The sequence below is a fragment of the Capricornis sumatraensis genome, chromosome 15, assembly GCF_032405125.1.
Source record: "Capricornis sumatraensis isolate serow.1 chromosome 15, serow.2, whole genome shotgun sequence".
In the NCBI taxonomy this organism is placed as follows: domain Eukaryota; kingdom Metazoa; phylum Chordata; class Mammalia; order Artiodactyla; family Bovidae; genus Capricornis; species Capricornis sumatraensis.
Window position 1 is genome coordinate 64,220,488 of NC_091083.1, and position 17,802 is coordinate 64,238,289.

The 17,802-nt window shown below is 53.8% G+C and overlaps 1 protein-coding gene across 2 annotated transcripts in view; it reads left to right on the forward strand.

Annotated features, from left to right (window-relative positions):
- HM13 (histocompatibility minor 13) overlaps positions 1-12,067 on the forward strand; it is a 39,112-nt gene extending 27,045 nt beyond the window's left edge. Inside the window, exons 9-13 of one of the 2 annotated variants that reach the window (XM_068986858.1) lie at positions 1,934-1,970; positions 4,211-4,313; positions 8,406-8,491; positions 10,411-10,557; positions 11,459-12,067. In XM_068986858.1, coding sequence (XP_068842959.1) covers positions 1,934-1,970; positions 4,211-4,313; positions 8,406-8,491; positions 10,411-10,557; positions 11,459-11,558 — 473 coding nt within the window. In that variant the 3' untranslated portion in view covers positions 11,559-12,067. The remainder of the gene's footprint in view (positions 1-1,933; positions 1,971-4,210; positions 4,314-8,405; positions 8,492-10,410; positions 10,558-11,458) is intronic. The other variant, XM_068986859.1, reaches the window with a different exon arrangement.
- The last annotated feature ends 5,735 nt before the right edge of the window (positions 12,068-17,802 follow it).

The following is a 17,802-nucleotide window of genomic DNA, read 5'->3' on the forward strand; positions in this document are numbered from 1 at the left end:
GTCGTGTCCATCTCTTAGCGACCCCGTGGACTGCAGCCCACCAGGCTCCCCTGTCCATGGGATGTTCCAGGCAAGAGTACTGGAGTGGGGTGCCATTGCCTTCTCCACAGACCAGGTCTATCTGACTGCAAAGAAAGGTGACATTGTCAAAACTGCTTTTATGACAGTAACAACAATAGTAAGATCATAATCCCAGAGCCATCATTTGTCAAGCACCTGTTGTTTGCCAAGCAGTATGCTCATTGTTTTTTCATATATTATCTTTGCTACCTTTAGCAGCCCGATGAGGTAGAGAGTATTTCCATTTTGCTGATGAAGAAACTGAGGTTAAGAGAGACTTGCCTAAGAGGTCATGGTCTTGAATCCAGGTGTTCCCATAGCTTGTGGTGCTGGGAGGCAGGGAAGGAGCCCCATCAGAGACAAAGAAATGCATTTGGTTGGCCCTTCAGAGCATGGTCTGTCCCAGGCACCCACAGACTTCCCCAAGTGTCCTTGTTGGGTGGTTCTGGGCTCCAGGCCTGCACAGGACATCTCTGCATATCCACAAATCCGTGTATGTACTGGAAGTCTTCCAGCAGTCACAGTTGGTATGAGTTACTGCATCCTCTCAGAGCCTCAGGGATAATCTTGAAGGAAGAATAGGTTGTGGGGTGTTATTTTAAGGATCAAATGCAGTATTATGAGGAGAAGAAGCTCTTGGGAGCTCTGACCCATGGATTAGTTGAAGAGTAGTTGTAGAATTCAGCTGCCAGGGGCCACCAAATTCCTAGTTTTGTTTCCAGAAAGGCAGCATTTGTCTGTTCTCACCACCCACCAGCTCCCAGCTGTAATCTTCGCTGGGGACTAAATCATTTTCTTCTTTGAAATGAATCACATGCTGCCAGTCAGTGCTTCTCATCAGCATAGAATGTTTGGTTCCTAAGAGCTTGCTCTCAACCAAATGAGGTTCAGCCCTGCTGTGTCTGAGCCCAAAGACAAGTCAGGGAGCGACACAGGGATGGCCGTGTGTGGGCAACATACAGAGGCTGGACTGGGTGGCTGTGTCTCAGGGACTCAGGTTTCTGGGGATGACTAGGCCAGATTTCAAAATGCAAATAGGAGTGCAGTGGGTGGACAGAGTTCACTGTCCCCACCTGAGCTCCTGAAGAGCCTCCTAGTGTCTGCTTCTGTGCTCTCCCACCAAACAAACAACTGCCACAGGGGTCTTTTTCAGAATCTTTTATGTTATTCTCCCACTTAGAACACTTCCAGAAGTGTCCCCTTACTCCTAGAATAAAGACCCAACTCCTCTCCCCCACGGGGCCATGCATTGCAGATCCAGCCCCCAGCATCTCCTACTCTGGGCTGCAGTCTGTCTTACCACACCTCCTGAGCTCTGTTTCCTCAAGACCTTTGCACATGCTCTTCCCTCTCCCCGGCAAGTGTCACTTCCTCAAAAAAGCCCTCTTTCCTCCCCAGCCACCACCCCCAGCCTGGGTCTCATCCCATGATAGACCTTCCCATGACACAGGAGCACCCTGTCACAGTTACAGTCTCGCACTGGTCTTTGTTAATGTTTGATCAGCATGCCCCGCCCCCAGGTTTTGCTCCCCACTGTATTGCCTACAGCACCTAGTGCTTAGGCCTCCTGGAAATGTTCGGTTGCACCCAGGGTGGTACAGCAGATGGTGCTGTGAGGTGCCGGTCAGTGTGGTCCCAGGCCAGAGCAGTCTTCCTGGAACAGTTCTGCCACTTAGTCCTCTTCCAGTGAGGGTCCCCCATTGTTCCAGGTGGACTGAAGGTAGAGAAACAGGATTTCTGCTGGGAGTTGGCAGTCTCAGCCACACCGTGTCCCCGATAATTGCTCTGTGGCTGAGAACAGCAGGCTGGGGACCCAGTTGTCAGTTGTATGCTTCTTCCCTATCTCCATCTAACCCTGGTTTTCTCCCCACAGGAATCTTCATTGCCTTGTTGCTGCGTTTCGACATCAGGTAAGCCACTTAGGAACGCTAGTCCTCAAGTTCCACAAGTGAGGCCCTCCCCCACCCAGGCAGGAGGTTCTGTGGGGTTCCTCAGTTTGGAGGAGCCCAAAGAGGGTAACTCAGGTCACAGACCCTCCACCCAACAGCAGCCAGAACAATTCTGATTTTATCTGCATTGTACATTCTGAGGTTCTAAGTGCCCAGAGAGCCTGGAGAGGGTGGGGAAGGTTTGACTCATAGGCTGAGATGGAATCCCAGAAGGTCCTGGTGGCACCCATAGTGCTTTCTCACTGAGTGGTCTTGGCAAGGAAACAGACCTTTCCAGGCAAGGTTCTCATCCTGAAGTTGGTGGTCGCTCCTGCCTGGGGCTGACGGGGACAGTGTGGAGGGAGTGCTGAGACCGACTGGCCTCGGTGGCTCCCGGGACATCCAGCAGCAGGTGCAGTCCTCATTGCCACCGACTTACCAGCCACAGGTCAGGTCACCGTATCCCAGCTGCTCTCACTGCTACCTACCCTCTCCTTACTCAGACATTCTTCAGTCCCTTGTAGCACAAGGGAGAGGGAAGGGGGCCAAGCTGAGCCACCACTTGAAACTCAGAAAAGGTCGCACCTTTTCAGGTGGGTGAAGGCACCTGGGCAAAGCTGGGCCTGCCCCCAGCAGGTGGCGCTGTCTTCCTAGAGGAGGGCTTTCTGTGTGTATATGCTTAATTTTGAGCTGGTTTATGGACTATTTCTTAATCTCCTTAAGTCCAGTAGTTGCAAAAACAGTAATAATGTTGAAAGTGGTAGTGAGAAGCCCATTGCCAGCATCATGGAAATCCAGGCTGCATGCAGATCTGAACTTTCCCGCTGTTCACATCGCTCTGGGTGGTTTGGGTGGGGCCACTGTGGAGCCTTTAGAAGAGACCTGGCCAGTCTCTAAGGAGAAACACATCTGTGCTGGCTGCTCTATGGCTAGGTTTCCAGCGGTGATACAAAGAGAAACTATAGGAGTCTCCAGGCCATTTGCTAGAGAACCAGGTCCAGCTGGCAGCACCCTCCAAGGAAGAATCCTTGTCCTGCAGGTCCTTGGGAGCTTGTTCCAGAATCTGTGCACCATTCCCAAAGGGAGTCTCTTGTACTCCGGGCTGCACAGCAGGACTGTTCTCAGTGGACTGTGGCTCCCAGCTCAGAAGCCGCCAGGGCAAAGGGAAAGGAGTCGGTCCCCCTTCATTCCACAGATGCTGCTAGACACACACAAAGGTCCTGAGCTGGCGTTGTGAAAGAGCATCAAGTGATGGCAATGCCAGGATGCTTGTGGGTCAGTTCTTCTGAAGCTGATCTTAGGTGGATTGCCTAGGAAGCCACTGGCATTTTATCCTTGTAATCAGCATCTTTTTAGTATCCATGATGGGTTACTGAACTATTAGCTCCACTGCACTTAAAAGGAAGAACTTAGCTTTACAGTTTCTGTATCTGTGTTCCTCAAAACATGAGCCCCAAACCAGCAAGGATCTACTCTTTAGCACAAGGAACTGTACTTAATACTTTGTAATCACTTATAAGAGAATAAAGAATATATGTATATCTGAATCACAGTGTTATACACCTGAAACTAACATGATATTATAAATCAACTACACCTTTTTAAAAAGCCAAAAATAAAGATAAGATATAAAGCACACACATACACACAAATACCAAAATGCAGATCCCCATACCTATTAGATTAGACTCCCTGGGAACTAGGCCTGGCACTCTGTTCTGTTTTGGGGGGTTTTTTGGTTGGTTTTTTTTAATTTTTTGACCATGCTGCTCAGCGTGTGAGATCTCAGTTCCTTGACCAGGGGTTGAACCCAGGCCATGGCATTGAAAGCCTGGAATCCTAACCGCTAGGCCGCCACGGAACTCCCACACAGCTCTTTATTTTTTAACATGCTGTCTGGGTGATTTTTATGCTGACCTGAGCTTTATAGCCACTGTTCTCGGTTATAGCATTTGATATTCAGCAGCCATCAGGGAGATGGCGCGTGGCATTCCTGTTTTGCAGATGATTAAGCTGAGGCTGAGAGAAGGAAAGTGATTGGTCCAGAGATGCTTAGATGGGGCAGAACCAGAGTGCACGCCCATCTCGACACCCCCCAGCCCATAACCTCAGCCCCACACAGCTCCCGGGGTCTCCCCAGCTCCTCTCCTAAGAGGGCATATGGCTCTGCAGTGCTTGTGTCTCACCTTTCTCCTCTCTCTCTCCCCATGCTGTCGCTGAAGCTTGAAGAAGAACACCCACACCTACTTCTACACCAGCTTTGCAGCCTACATCTTCGGCCTGGGCCTCACCATTTTCATCATGCACATCTTCAAGCACGCCCAGGTGAGCATGACTGTCCTCGGTGTACAGGGCATGCTTTCACTGCAGGTGACCAGGACTCCCGTGTCACACGTGCAGGCCACCCAGTGGTGCAGAGCAGCCGTGTCTGTGATTCTCTTGGGCTTTCACCCATAGCTGGTGCAAGTTGACAGCCCGGCTTCAGGTAGCACATGCACGCTAGCGGTGAGGAGGGGGAGGAGGAAGGCTGCCAGCCGAGCCTGTGACCTTCAAGGAAGGCCAAACCTTTCTCAGAGCCCTCTCAGCAGATTTTTGCCCACATCTGGGCCAGATCAGTGTTGCATGGCCCCAGCTGTGGCTTCTCAGCCTCGGTAGTGGTGGCAGACAGAATGGAATCGGGTGGGTGTTTGTTGCGGTCTCAGCCCATTGCCTGCCCCCCAGGCAAGTGATAGGATGTCAGGATCTCCCTCCTATCACTCCCCAAGCCAGCCAGGCTCTGCCTTCTCCTAGATGGGTGCTGAGCTGCCAAGTGGACCAGGCTGGGAGCTGTCACTGTAGCTTGGAGAGGAGTCGGGGAGGGGAAAGCCGGCAGACAGGGCTGCTCTCTGCTGGAAATCAGAGCACTTCCTTTGTGCCAGGCTCTGCTCGGTGTGCTTCGTGAGGGTTCTGTGAACAGATGAGGAGCTGCAGTTCAGGTGCTCTGTGGAAAGTGTGATGGGAGCCAGGATTCAAACCTGTGTCACATGAAGACCAAGCCCAGATTATGAACCCCCAGCCATGGGAAAGGCCGTGTGGAGTGGAGTCTAAGAGAGCCCTGGTGGGAATCCAGGCTCTACTGTCTGAAGTTACACTTAGGATTCCTCATTGATTCATGAAAACAGAAAATGAGGATAAATAATAGTAGCCACCTTGGGGTTGTTTGAGGGTGAAATGAGGTAATGTAAGTGAAGTGCTCAGATCTACGTCTGACCCAATTGGTATTGCTGTGCTCCCTCCATCCTCCCCCCCTCCTCCTCCCTTTCTCCCTTCCCTGGGCACCGGCCACAGAGAAGCCACCTTTGAGTTAATCACAAAAGCTGCTGACCCAGTTAGTCTGTTAGTTTGCCAGGCGCTGTGCTAAACCCTTTCGCTCATTAACTCTTGAGTCCTTACAGACACTGTGAAATTGATACTAACACTATACAGAAAGTGTATACACTATACAGAAAGTCCTCATCAGTAGCGAAACCAAGAACCAGTGAGAAAGCCCTTCTCATTCACATCTGCTCCAGATGACCTCAGGAGCTGTGCAAGCTGCGAGGGACATGCGCTTGGCAAGGAAGGAGTACTTGGGCCTCCTCTTGGGAGGTGTCTTCAGCTGTCAGCCCCAGCAGATTCCAAGCCCAGAGCTATCCCCTAGGTGGCCACCAGGTGGCAGGCTTGCCTTCTGCCTTAAACTCAGAGAAGGCTCCATTGGGAGCTCTCACACAGGCTGGGGGCAGAGGTGAGAGAGGTGGTCCTCTACATGAGAAAAAAGGAGCCTTCCCTACGTGACACAGCAAGTCAAGCTGGGCCTTGGCTGGAGCCCTAGACTCCTGACCACAAGCCGACCCTACTGCCTAGCAGCAGCCCACCTATTCTCCCTGATCATCCACGTGGGTATCTCCCTGAAAATCTTTGAGGTGAGATCTGGACACAAAGGGAACCTGTTCTTTGAGCTCCTCCTCCCTCACCAAGACATAGGCAGTCCCTATGCCAGCAGTTCCCTAGGGAGGGGGTCACCTCTGCCTATGTGTTTTTTAACCTCTATCAAAAATGTACTCCAAGCCAGGACTAGCAACCTCCGAGAAAAGTCCTTAATGATGATCAGGTGCCCTCACTGTACAGACGGAGAGGGAAGCCCAGACAGGAAAACAGCCTATCTGTGGTCACAGAGTGAAGCCGAGGCCCGATGGAGACCCAGGAGTCCTGACCCCCAGCTCACTGCCCCAAGCTGTACATCCCATCCTCTCCTTAGTACTGACCTTCTTTGGAGAGGTTCCCTGGTGCCTTGAGAGGAAAGAAAAGACTAGGTTTGTATCCCTCTGATACTAAGCAAACACTTCTTCCCAAAGGAGCACCTCAATTGCTGTTGGCTCTTAGGTGAGGCAGGCCTTGGTGGGGCCAAACATCTACCCAGCTTCCGCCCAGGAAGCCCTCTATTTTGCCCAGCCTGGCCTTGATGAAGAAAAGACACTGGACTTGGTGACAGGGAATCCGTGTCCATATCCTGACCAACTGTGTGATTTAGGGCAGATCCTTTTTCCTCCTCTGATCCTCAATTTCATCATCTCTTAAGTGTTCTACTTTTCAGAAATTAAATTTTATTAAGTTTGTATTTGCTTTATTTCATTAATTTTTGCTTTGCCTTCATTCTTTTCCTCCTCCTCTGGGGATTCCTGATTTGAAAACTTGGATTGATTATTTCTAGTCTTTCTCATAAATGCACTTAGAGTTATAAACTTTTCCCAGAGTACTGCTTTGGCTGCCCCTCTTTTGTCCTGATGCAGGCTTTTGTCGTGATTTCTGCCGTTCCTGGCCCAAAGCCGATCTCATAGCAAAGACTTGATGCAGGGGAGGAAGCTCAGCTGACTGAGTTTAAATCCCAGCTCAGCCACTTACACACCCTGTGTGACTGCAGGCAGGTCATTTCCCTCTGTCTGAACCTCAGTAGCATCACCTATAAAACTCAGATCCAAATGCTCAGGGTGTAATTAGGTTCAAGGATAATCTGTGTGAAGTGAGGTAGTTCACAGCCCATCTATGGCAAGAGTCTGAAAATGGTCTGATGGCCAGCCTCCGGGGACTGTGGAGCCCTGTATTCTAGCCAGGGGCTGGCTTGGCTTTAGGAATGAGGCTTCGCTTTAGGAACGATGTCTCCTTCACCCTCACCCAAGTCATCTCCAGGACACCCTCTGAATTTTGTGAGGGAGCCATTGGCTTAGTATTCACCAGGCCCTCTTCCGAGTACTAGGAAGACAGCAGTGAACAAGACAGCTGTGGGGCCTGCCCTCGCAGAGTTAACAGCCTAACGGGAGAGAATCTCCAGCCTGTAACGGCCCAGGGATGTTTCATTCCAAGTTGCTGGAGAATGCCGTGAAGAATTGCAGGGGGTCCTGAGAGTGCAGCAAGAGGGCCTGACTCAATGCGGGCCACAGAAGTGACTGCTGAGCTGAAGCCTGAAGGAGAAGGAAAGTAGGCAGTCGGGAAGAACATCCTAGAAACGGCACGTGCCGTGACCCTGTGGCTGCAGGTGACAAAGAGGACCGAAACGAGACCAACGTGGCCAGGGCAGGGGAGGGCAGGTGAGGCTGGAGAGGGAGACGGGTCACATCTCCTGGGGACGTCAAGCACTGGGAGCAGGAGGGGCCGTGGAGGGCTGAGCAGTAGGGTGAGGTCCAGCTTTCAGACACTGTAAGCAGAAGAATGGCTTGGAGTCTGGGGGTACCCAAGTTCAACCCCCAGTTTACCACTTAGGCTCTCCAAGGCCTGAGCTGCCCACTCCCCACTCCCCAAAGCATGAGCCTTCCATTTGTACACAAGGAGGACGGTCATGGTATGGAGGTGGGCTGAAGTACTCGCCAGAGCCTGTGTTCAGGGCACAGAGGAAGTTCTCTGGGAACAGTGCCGGCCGGTGTAATTGTCCTGTCCTCCAAACCCAGCTTCACCAGGAGTCTCCTCACAGGCTCTGGGCCTGACCAGCTGGGTGACCTTGATCCCAGGACACAGCAGGTGCTCCATCCATAGCAGCTATATCATCATCGTTGTCATTATAACAGCATCTCCTAGAGTGTCATTAAAAGTGCAGACTTCCAACCCCAAATCTAGGCAGTCAGGATCTCTGGGAGTAGGACAACTCACCAGGAACCTGGTGTCCTGGGCAGTTGGGATGCTGCCAGCCAGACTCCAGGGCACCCTGAAAGCCCTGCATACTTGAGTTTCTTTGGGCTTCTTGCTGCCTCTCCCAGGGAAGTCAGGAGCCCCCAGTGCAGGCACAGCCACTGACTCGCTTCGTGAACCTGTCCCTCAGTCACACCCAGAGGAGAGTTGGGGTGATGGGCCCGGCCCTGAGCGGGTGCCCTGCCCAGCATTGCCTCACCAGCCTTTGTCCTCTCACAGCCTGCCCTCCTGTACCTGGTCCCTGCATGTATCGGCTTTCCTGTCCTGGTGGCACTGGCCAAGGGAGAAGTGACCGAAATGTTCAGGTAAGAGGGCCGCAGAGCAGGGGTCTGCCTAGCACTGCAGGCAGTTGGCGGAGCCTGTGGGGGCTGTGGGTACGTGCCTCCAGGGAACACTGTTCACGCAACCAGCCTTGCCCTTTGCACCAGCACGTGGGTCCCCATGGGCACCAGCAGAACCCTTCCGTGGGCCAGTAGCCAGGGGTGGGAACAGCTTTGGGGCTTTCAAGGCAGCCCCCACACCAGATGCCAGCTGAGTCATGAAAGGGGACTGGCTGGTGTAGACTCCCCACTGCAGACCGCCCCACTGTCAGGAGCCCTGGGTTCCCATCTCGACCCTGCCGCCATATGACTTCAGGCAGGTCTTTCCCTCCCCCGGCCTCAGTGTCCACACGTGAGTGATACAGGGGACTCTAGTGTGATGGAAATGCTCAGTTAGAACTCCAGCGTCAGTCTATGTCCAGTTGCCACTGTGGCTGTAACCCAGAGCCAGCTGCTTTCTCTCCGTCTTAGTCACACACATACCCCTTCTCTGTGGCCGTCCGCACACCTGCCACACCCGTGATCAGCCCCACCCTGACCCCCAGGCCTGCGTGACTCCGACAGGTGTCTACACCCCAGCAGCACTAGCCCCACCCGCCAGGGACCCAGAAATAGCTGCCAGCTGCAGCTGAAGCTGCCCACTTGGGGACCTTCCACCAGCTCCACCTGCCTGGCCTCCAGGTTGTCCCTCGAGTGCCTGCCAGAGCTTTCTGTGCACCTGGCTGCCTGTAGGGGAGCCTGTGACTCAACCCTCCCCCGTACCTGCTCCTGCCCTCCCTGTCCTGCCTCAGAGCCCCAGGCTCCCAACCTGCCTGCCCAAGGCTCCTGACCTGGCAAAGCCCTGTGGACTCTGAGGAAAGGCCGGGGGTGAACCAGGGGGCAGATCTGGGAGCAGGAATGGGACCTGAGCCCTGAGCTCAGTCCCTACCCTCACCCTCAGCTCTCAGCCAGTCTCAGCCTCCGGCGCCTACTTGGGGTGACCTCCCCAGCCAGGACAGAGGGTGCCCGCCTTCACCCACTTGGTGCTTGGTTTCTGTAAAAGTTTGCCCACATGGGTGCCCCCCCTTTCTGCCCCCCACCTCCCAGGAGGTTTTTAGATTGAGGTGAAAAAGCAAATAGTCTCTCTTCTCTTCTGCCCATCTCTCTCCCTAATTCTCCACCTTATCTTTGGTTTTACTTTTCCCTTTAGTGGCACTCTTCCTTTTTTTATTCATTTACTTTTTAAATGATAACACATTCACGTGGTTCAAAATTCCATATCAGGAGAGGGACAACCAACCCCCTCATACCCCAGCCACCCACGAAGCCAACCCCGTCCCTGGACATGCAGAGAGATCTCTGCACCTGAAAGCACGTATGTGTGTACACATTCTCACGCAGGTGGTGGCATTCTTGGAGCATTCTGCGTCCTGATTTTTCACACAAGGGTGTGTCTGAGAGATGTTTCCACAACAGCAGAACATCTGCGTGTGTGCTCAGTCGCTCAGTCGTGTCCAACACTGTGCGACCCTGTGGACTGTAGCCCGCCAGGCTCCTCTGACCATGGGACTCTCCAGGCAAGAATGTTGGAGTGGGTTGCCATTCCCTTCTCCAGGGATCTTCCCAACCGGGAACCCACGTCTCCTGCATTGGCAGGCAGGTTCTTTACCACTAGCGCCACCTGGGACACATACGTATACATCTAGGGCATCCTTGTTCTTTTGCAGAGTGTATTCCTGTATAGGTGCATCTTTTCTTTTTTATCCTCCAAGTAACACAGGCTTCTTTCCACAGAGTTCGAAAGTGCAGAGATAGATAAAGTAAGACCCACTTCTGCCCCCTGCTCCCTGGAAGAGAAATCTCTGTCCTCCTTAGTCGTTTCCTCTCCATCTCTTTTTTTCTGTCTCTGTCTGTCTCTCACACAGCTACGAGTCCTCAGCGGAAATCCTGCCTCACACCCCGAGGCTCACCCACTTCCCCACAGTCTCGGGCTCCCCAGCCAGCCTGGCGGACTCCATGCAGCAGAAGCTAGCTGGCCCTCGCCGCCGGCGCCCGCAGAATCCCAGCGCCATGTAAAACCCAGCGGGTGCCCACCTGCCCACTTCCCCTCACTGCCCCGGGGCCCAAGGTAGGGCAGACACCCCCGCTCCAGTGTACGGGGCAGGGAGCATGGCTGGGGCAGGCAGCTCCACCACCACCAGGCAGCCACAGTGCAGCCGAGGGGCGGGGGAGCAGGGCCCTAGAACCCTAGCGGCCTCACCAGTCCTGTGGGGCTCACCTGAGAGTGGGGGTCAGCAGCCCTGGTCACACAGCCGTGGACACTGTTACCACTCTGTATATATATAACCTGGGGCAAGCGTATAACCTTCACTTTCCCCTTTCGGAACCTCTCTTTGTTCAAATAAAAGTGGGCACGTACCTGCCTCACGGGGTTGATGCGGTGAGGAAATGTGAGCATTATCTTTGGCATGAACTCACTTGCTCAGTGAATGGAGCCCAAAGGAAGAGCTAAGCCAGGGTGTCTGCCTGCGAGAGTGGCACCTTGCCACTTCTCAGTAGAGCAGCCCCCCTGCCCGCCCGCCCGCGCCCCTGGGGCTGAGCTTTTTGACTCCTGTTATGTGCCCTAGGAGGCAGCCATTCGTCCTGTAGCCTCATCCTGGCTGCCCCTATTTTTCCCCACTCTCTTTCCCCAGTGGAAGGTCCAGGAAGCTTTAAATGGGTCTGCACAAGCCCAACCTCTCCTCCATTTGCCGCTGCCCTTGCCATCTCTTGGCACCACCAGGCACAGAGAAAGTGGAACCAGCAGCCAGTCTGAGAAGGGCGCACGGCAGGGCCAGGCCAAGTCCTGGACGGTGCTGGGCCAAGGATATGTGTGCCCAGGGTTTTCCTGCGATGGTGGGAGGTGGGCACAAAGATTCTGCCCTTCCCTCCTCTAAGTGTGCCATCCTTGCTCTGTCTTGTTTTTCCGGCCAGTTATGAGGAGTCAAATCCTAAGGACCCAGCAGCAGTGACAGAAACCAGAGAGGGAACAGAGGCCGCCGCATCAAAGGGGCTGGAGAAGAAGGAGAAGTGACGGAGCTGGTGTCGACCCTGCAAGGGCCAGGCCCCCGGGCGGGCTGGCCACACACCGGCCTGCACAGCACGGCCCTGCCGCTGGGGCAGCCAGCTCCCAGAGAGGGGCTGGGGCAGCAGGCTCCCTCCAGTGGGGCCTCCGGGGCCTGGTTCCCTCTCCCCCTTCTCCGGCCTTCCTCTGCTCCTCCCCATCTCCTGCCTGCAAAGGAAGCCCCCAACTGTCCCCACCCCCCCAACCCCTGGGTGCCAGGTGGGAAAAGTGGGTCTGATTTTTAGACTTTTGTATTGTGGACTGACTTTGCCTCACATTAAAAACTCATCCCGTTGCCTGGGCAGGCCACTGCACTTCGAGAAAGTTCTCACCCAATACCTTAGAGTGGGTTTACTACTTCTCACCCTCCCACCCAGAGACTTTCATGTAAGCCCCTTCCTGGGGACGGTGGACTGTCACAACCTGCAGTGAGGCCCTGACCTTCCAGCCCCTCCATCCTGGATGCCCACTCCTGGATGCCCACCCAGCGTGTGGCTAGTGTGCCAGCTTAGCACCCCCAGATGCCCTCTGACCAGCAGAGGGGGCCCTCGAGCCCTGTCCCCAGCCATCCAGTTCTCCTGCCACGCTCCTCCCAGTACTTGGGGGCAGCGAGGGTGTCAGACAGGTACTGCCTGCATCACCTTCTGGAGGAAAGGTCTGTGGGGAAGAGGCTGTGGTACCAAAAGGCTGGCCTGACTCAGCAAAAGGGCCATTATCTATGAAGCCAGGGAAGCAGCAGGGCCACGTGGGCCCCAGGAAAGAGTGGATTTTATTCCCAGGCTGGCAGAAGCCATCCTCCATGGTTTCAGCGTTCACATGGCTTCAGCTGGGGAGCACTGGGACTCTAGATCACCCTAGACATGGAGGACCCACCACTCCTCTTCTGCCTGTTCCTGGGGTTCTTCCCAAAACTACTGCTGCAAAGCCAGAAGGATCCTGATTCTTAGAGCCATCCCCAGCACCCCTGGAGAAGCTGGGGAGGGGGCTTCTGGGAGGCCATCCAGGCCTGAGAACTGGAGATCCCAGAGCCAGGGTTTCTCTACAGTTTGCCAAAGACAGCAGCCCTGGCCTGAAGGAGAACCCCCAGTGGACCAGGCAAGGGGTAGGCACAGCCTTCATTTACCTGCCTGGTATGGGGTCACTGGATGGAGAAACTAAGGTCGAGGAGGGTGGCCACTGGCCTGAGACTCAGACTTTCAACAGCCCAGAAGTCACTGCCTAAGCTTCCAGGTTTAAAGGCTGAAAGACAGTGCTTCCCAGTTTGGAGCTAAAGAACAAGTGGGAGCAGGTAATGGGAGCTGCTGCATGTACCAAGCACCTCAATACAGGATTTACTAAATTCTCATACTCTTCATCTGTAATATTAGCCCCATGTACAAGTGAGAGAACTGAGGCAGCTTACCTGCCCCTAGACAGGGATTTGACCTTGAGCAATCTGAATCAAATTCCAGAGTTCCTAAGGACTTTGCAACTCCTCTGCAGACCCCTGGGCCTGAGTCACTACCAACTTCTCTGGGCTTTCTGGAAAGGAAGGATGGGAAATCTCAAAAGCTTCCCCCAGCCAAGAGGGTCCCTTTCAGGGGCTTCTTGGATCTCGGCCGCCTGCAGCCGCCCCCAGAGGGGCGGCCGTGTGGTCCTGGAACAAGGCCTCTCTGAGGGCGGCAGATGGGGCAGGCAGCCGAGGCGCACAGCACAGTGGGTTCTGCGGTCCGTAGCCTACAAAGCCCTCAGTGAGTCACCGCTGGCCCCCGGCGGAGGCTGAGGTGGCAGTGGCGCCGGGCGCCTGCCACCTAATGACCATCCCGGCCCCGCCAGATGCTCCACAGACCTCGGCAGCGGCCGTCCAGGGCCCGCCCGGCCAGCCGGCACCGCAGAGGCCACTCTTAATTCCAATTAACCAGCTTCAGCTGAGCAAACAGCGGGCAGTGGTGGCCCAGCCCGGGCGGTAGGCCCGGCCTGCAGAGCCTCCGAGTCTAGACTCCAGATGTGAACCACCACAGCCAGAGTCCCATGGAAAAATGGCACCAGGCCGGGCACGGATCGGGTCTGCACGCCGGAGAGGTGGGGGTGGGTGGCTGGGCAGGGCCCCGGGTGGGCCTACTGCCAGCCTCACCCCGGGGTGGGAGTGGATTCTTGGGAAATGGCTCCAAAACCCCCAAGTTCGCCCCTGATGTGTTAGTGTCCCTTTCAGTGGCCTCCCTCTCCCCTGACTACGGTTGAGTGGGAGGGGGCTACTGTAGGGGAGGAGGGAGGCCAGCCCTGCGGAGAGCTCCAGTACACTATTTCATCTGTATTTAACGTGTCTGGCACTATGATAACCTATTTTAGAAATATTCATGTAATGGTTATAACACCCCTGTGAGGGAGGTGCCATCATTTTTACAGATAAAGGAAATTGAAGCAGAGAGACATTAAGGGCCCCAGAGGGATTTGAACCGAGGATGCCTGGTTTGGGGGATGTTCACTGCAGGTGCTGCTGACATAAATCAAGATGCTCAATTCTGGGTTCCCTGTATTGGAGTGGCGCTGGAGAAGAGGGCCAGCATTGACAGCAGGGCTGGCTGCCCACTCGGTCCTGTTTGCTCAGCTGTAAAAAGTAAGCTCCAATTTGGAGAGGTGGCTCCAGTTTGGGGGGGAGGGGGTAAAGCCTTGACATGCCCTTTTGGGGCTTCAGCACCAGGTATGAGTTGGGCACAGGTCAAGCCGCTGGGCACGGCAGGGAACACAGGTCAACCGCGGGCTTCCCAGCTGACGTTGTGATCAGGCAGACAGACTTTAAATGGCTGAACGAATGGATGTCAAGTCAATGATCATGTCACGATCCTCAGGCAGAAGAGGTGCCTCCCGCTCCCACAATCCTGTCTGGGGTCGGACCCTGAGTGGTAAGGTAGGATCCTGGGCGATCCGGTCAGAGTTGAGCCGTTCTCGCACAAATTGGAAAACGGAGTGCTCTCTACTCCCCTCCCACCCCCGCCAAAAAAAGGGCCAGACTTGCCCGAGGTCTCCTAAGGAGTGGAGACCAGAGGCGGGGCCTGCTGCTCCCTGCCCAGCCCGCTCTCCCACCGCTAGCGTTCCCTCCCCGTTCCAGGCCAGGTCGTGGGAGGCTGAGGTTGGGGAGGAGGCAGCATCCTGCCCGGGTGCGTCAGGAAGGGCCGAGCGGGAAGGAAGGCACCACCCCCACCCCCGCCGCGGCCACACCTGGGCTCTCCAGGCGGGCATGGGGGCCCAGGCCGGCGCCTGGCTCCAGCGAGTCTGGGCCGCCTCCCCGTGGGGGCTGCCAGATGGGCCGGCCGCCCGCCCGCCCAGCTACGCGGGCAGGAAACAGCCGCCAGGGCTGCCAGGAAGGCGGGCGCGAGTGGCGGGGCGGGGCCCACGATGGCCCCGCCCCCGAGGGGAGGTGCCGGGAAGGCCGAGACCTTGTGAGCCTGGGAATCCCGGCTCTGCTTCCTGCTGTGTTTCCTTAGGCAAGTCTGTTTCCCTCTCCGTGCCCCAGTTTCCCCAATAGTAAAGTAAGTCTGCTTATCCCAGCTCTTTTCTTACCACTGTATGACCTCAGGTCTGTTTCTTTGGCGTCTGTTCCTTGGTTTTCTCACTCAGACAAAGGGGGCAACAGCGACAGGCCGTCTCCATTGAGATAAACTGGGAAGGCTGAGCCTCTGCCCTCCTCCCCACCGGAGTAACCTAGCCCCCGGCCTAGTGACCTGAAGAGTGGCACTCAGTATTTCTTGAATGACTCGTTGAATGTCCCAGCTCTGGGACAATCCTAGGGCACATAGAAAGCACTTCATAAATGGACACACATTGTCTCGGATCTACTGCTTACCAAACCGTGAGGCTCTGGTCTCTGAGCCTCAGTCTGCCCACAAGTGGCTGTGAGGATTTAAGTGAAATAATCCATGGAAAGCATACAGCAGGTCTTCAATAGATGATATTTATGGAAGAGTCTTTAAGATCTGTAAAAAGAGATAGTAATTTGAGGAAATTTGAGGACAAGAAAGATATGAAGGTCTGGGTGGCTTGTAATCTTTTGTATACTTTGTATTTTCCAAATCGTGAGTTTTTCAAAACTAAATAGAACTGAAAGTAAAACTAAATCCATCCCCAGCAAAAAAAAAAAAAAAGAGAAATATCGGCTATTATCTCCATCTGGCAAAGGAAGCCCCTAAAACTCAGAAAGGGTCTGAAACCTTTCTTAGTCACAAGGGAGCTGGGAAATGGCAAGATGAGATTTGAACGCAAATCTCTTAGACTCCACATTAGAAACAAAATGGAGGAAAGGAAGCTCATTTAGCTTTCATTGCTGTTTCCAGGAGAGATCCTAGTCCGAGGAGAGGGAAGAGGCCAGCAGAGTGGGAAAGACTGAGGTATAAGGAAAGGTTAGCAGATCCCACAAGGCCACGCCACGGAGCTTAGCCCTTATCCTGGAGGCAGTGGGAGCCAAGGAAGTGTTCTGAGCAGGGGGGTGACATATTCCTTTCTAAACATTAGATCGGGGAAGGCGTGGAAGCCAGGGGTGGGGCTCTAGGACAGTAATGATAATGCTATGAGTAATAAAAGGACAAGGGCCATGGGGACAGATGAATAAGAAAGATTTAAGAACTCAAAGCTATCCAGAAGGTGGACATCATACCGATATTCCTCATCAGCATGGCAGGACTATGAACCCACATGTCCCAACACTTCTTACCAACTTCTTCCTTGGAGGTTGTTCAGCCCATAGTACTCCCAACCTTACAAATGTCCTAAGACCCCTAAAAGAGCCCTGAGTCTAGGCCAATGCCAGGAAGAAGCCTAAATTCCCAGCAGCTCTGAGCTGAAAGGATGAGCGTGCTGGGGTAGAAAACTGAAACAGCATTTCCTCCACCCCAGCGATCAGAAGCAAAGGACCTGTGATCTTGTTTGCAAGCACAGTGCTTGTCCCTGATACCCCATAGGTGAGCAGTCTCCTCCCGCAATGTATGGACTTCAGTGCTCAAGGGACATGTAAGTGCATGGGCAAACCTACATGCTGGTGAACCTGTACGTGAACCAGCCTAGGGAACTTGTGCACACCCACCCTTGCAGACAGCCAGGTGGCATCAAATCTGTACTGGGAAGTGTTAACAGAAACCTTCCTGGAAGAAGAAGAACAGCAGCTGCCATTATTGAGCACTTCTTGTGTGCCAAGCACCATCCCAAGTGTTCACATCCTCCATGTGCTGAGTCTCCATCATAGGGATGAGGAAATAAAGGCACAGAGAAGGAAGCTGCCCACACAGCAATCAAGAGCCTTGAACTCAGTACTTCCCTGGTGGTCCAGTGGCTAAGACTCCAGGCTTCCAATGCAGGGGCCTGGGTTCCATCCCTGGTCAGGGAACTAGATCTCATATGGTGCAACTAAGAGTTTGCATACTGCAAGTAAAGATTCCACATTCTGCAACTAAGACCCAGCACAGACAAATAAATACACAATTTTTTTTAAAAAAAGACCCCTGAACTCATGTGAGGACACCACTCCCTTGTCATTTTTCATCTCATTCAGTATTCATTTTTAAAAACCTTTTATTGGGCTTCCCTGGTGGCTCCATGATAAAGAATCCACCTGCCAATGCAGGAGACATTACTTGATTTAGGAAGATCCACATGCCGTGGAGCAGCTAAGCCCGTGTGCCGCAACTATTGAAGCTGTGCCTCACAACTACTGAAGCCCACACACGCCGGAGCCTATGCTGGGCAACAAGGAAGCCATTGTAATGAGAAGCCCGCACACTGCAACTGGAGAAGAGCCTCCACTCACCTCAGCTAGAGAAGAGCCAGCGCGCAGCAACGAAGATCCAGCACGACCAAAAATAAAGGAAACAAATAGATCAGTTCAATTCAGTCGCTCAGTCGTATCCAACTCTTTGCGACCCCATGGACTGCAGCACGCCAGGCTTCTCTGTCCATCACCAACTCCCAGAGTTTACTCAAACTCATATCCATCAAATCGGTGATGCCATCCAACCATCTCATCCTCGGTCATCCCCTCCTCCTCCCACCTTCAATCTTTCCTAGCATCAGGGTCTTTTCTGATGAGTCAGTTCTTTGCATCATGTGGCCAAAGTATTGGAGTTTCAGCTTCAACATAACTCCTTCCAATGAATATTTAGAACTGACTTCCTTTAGGATGGACTGGTTGAATTTCCTTGCTGTCCAAGGGACCCTCAAGAGTCTTCTCCAATGCCACAATTCAAAA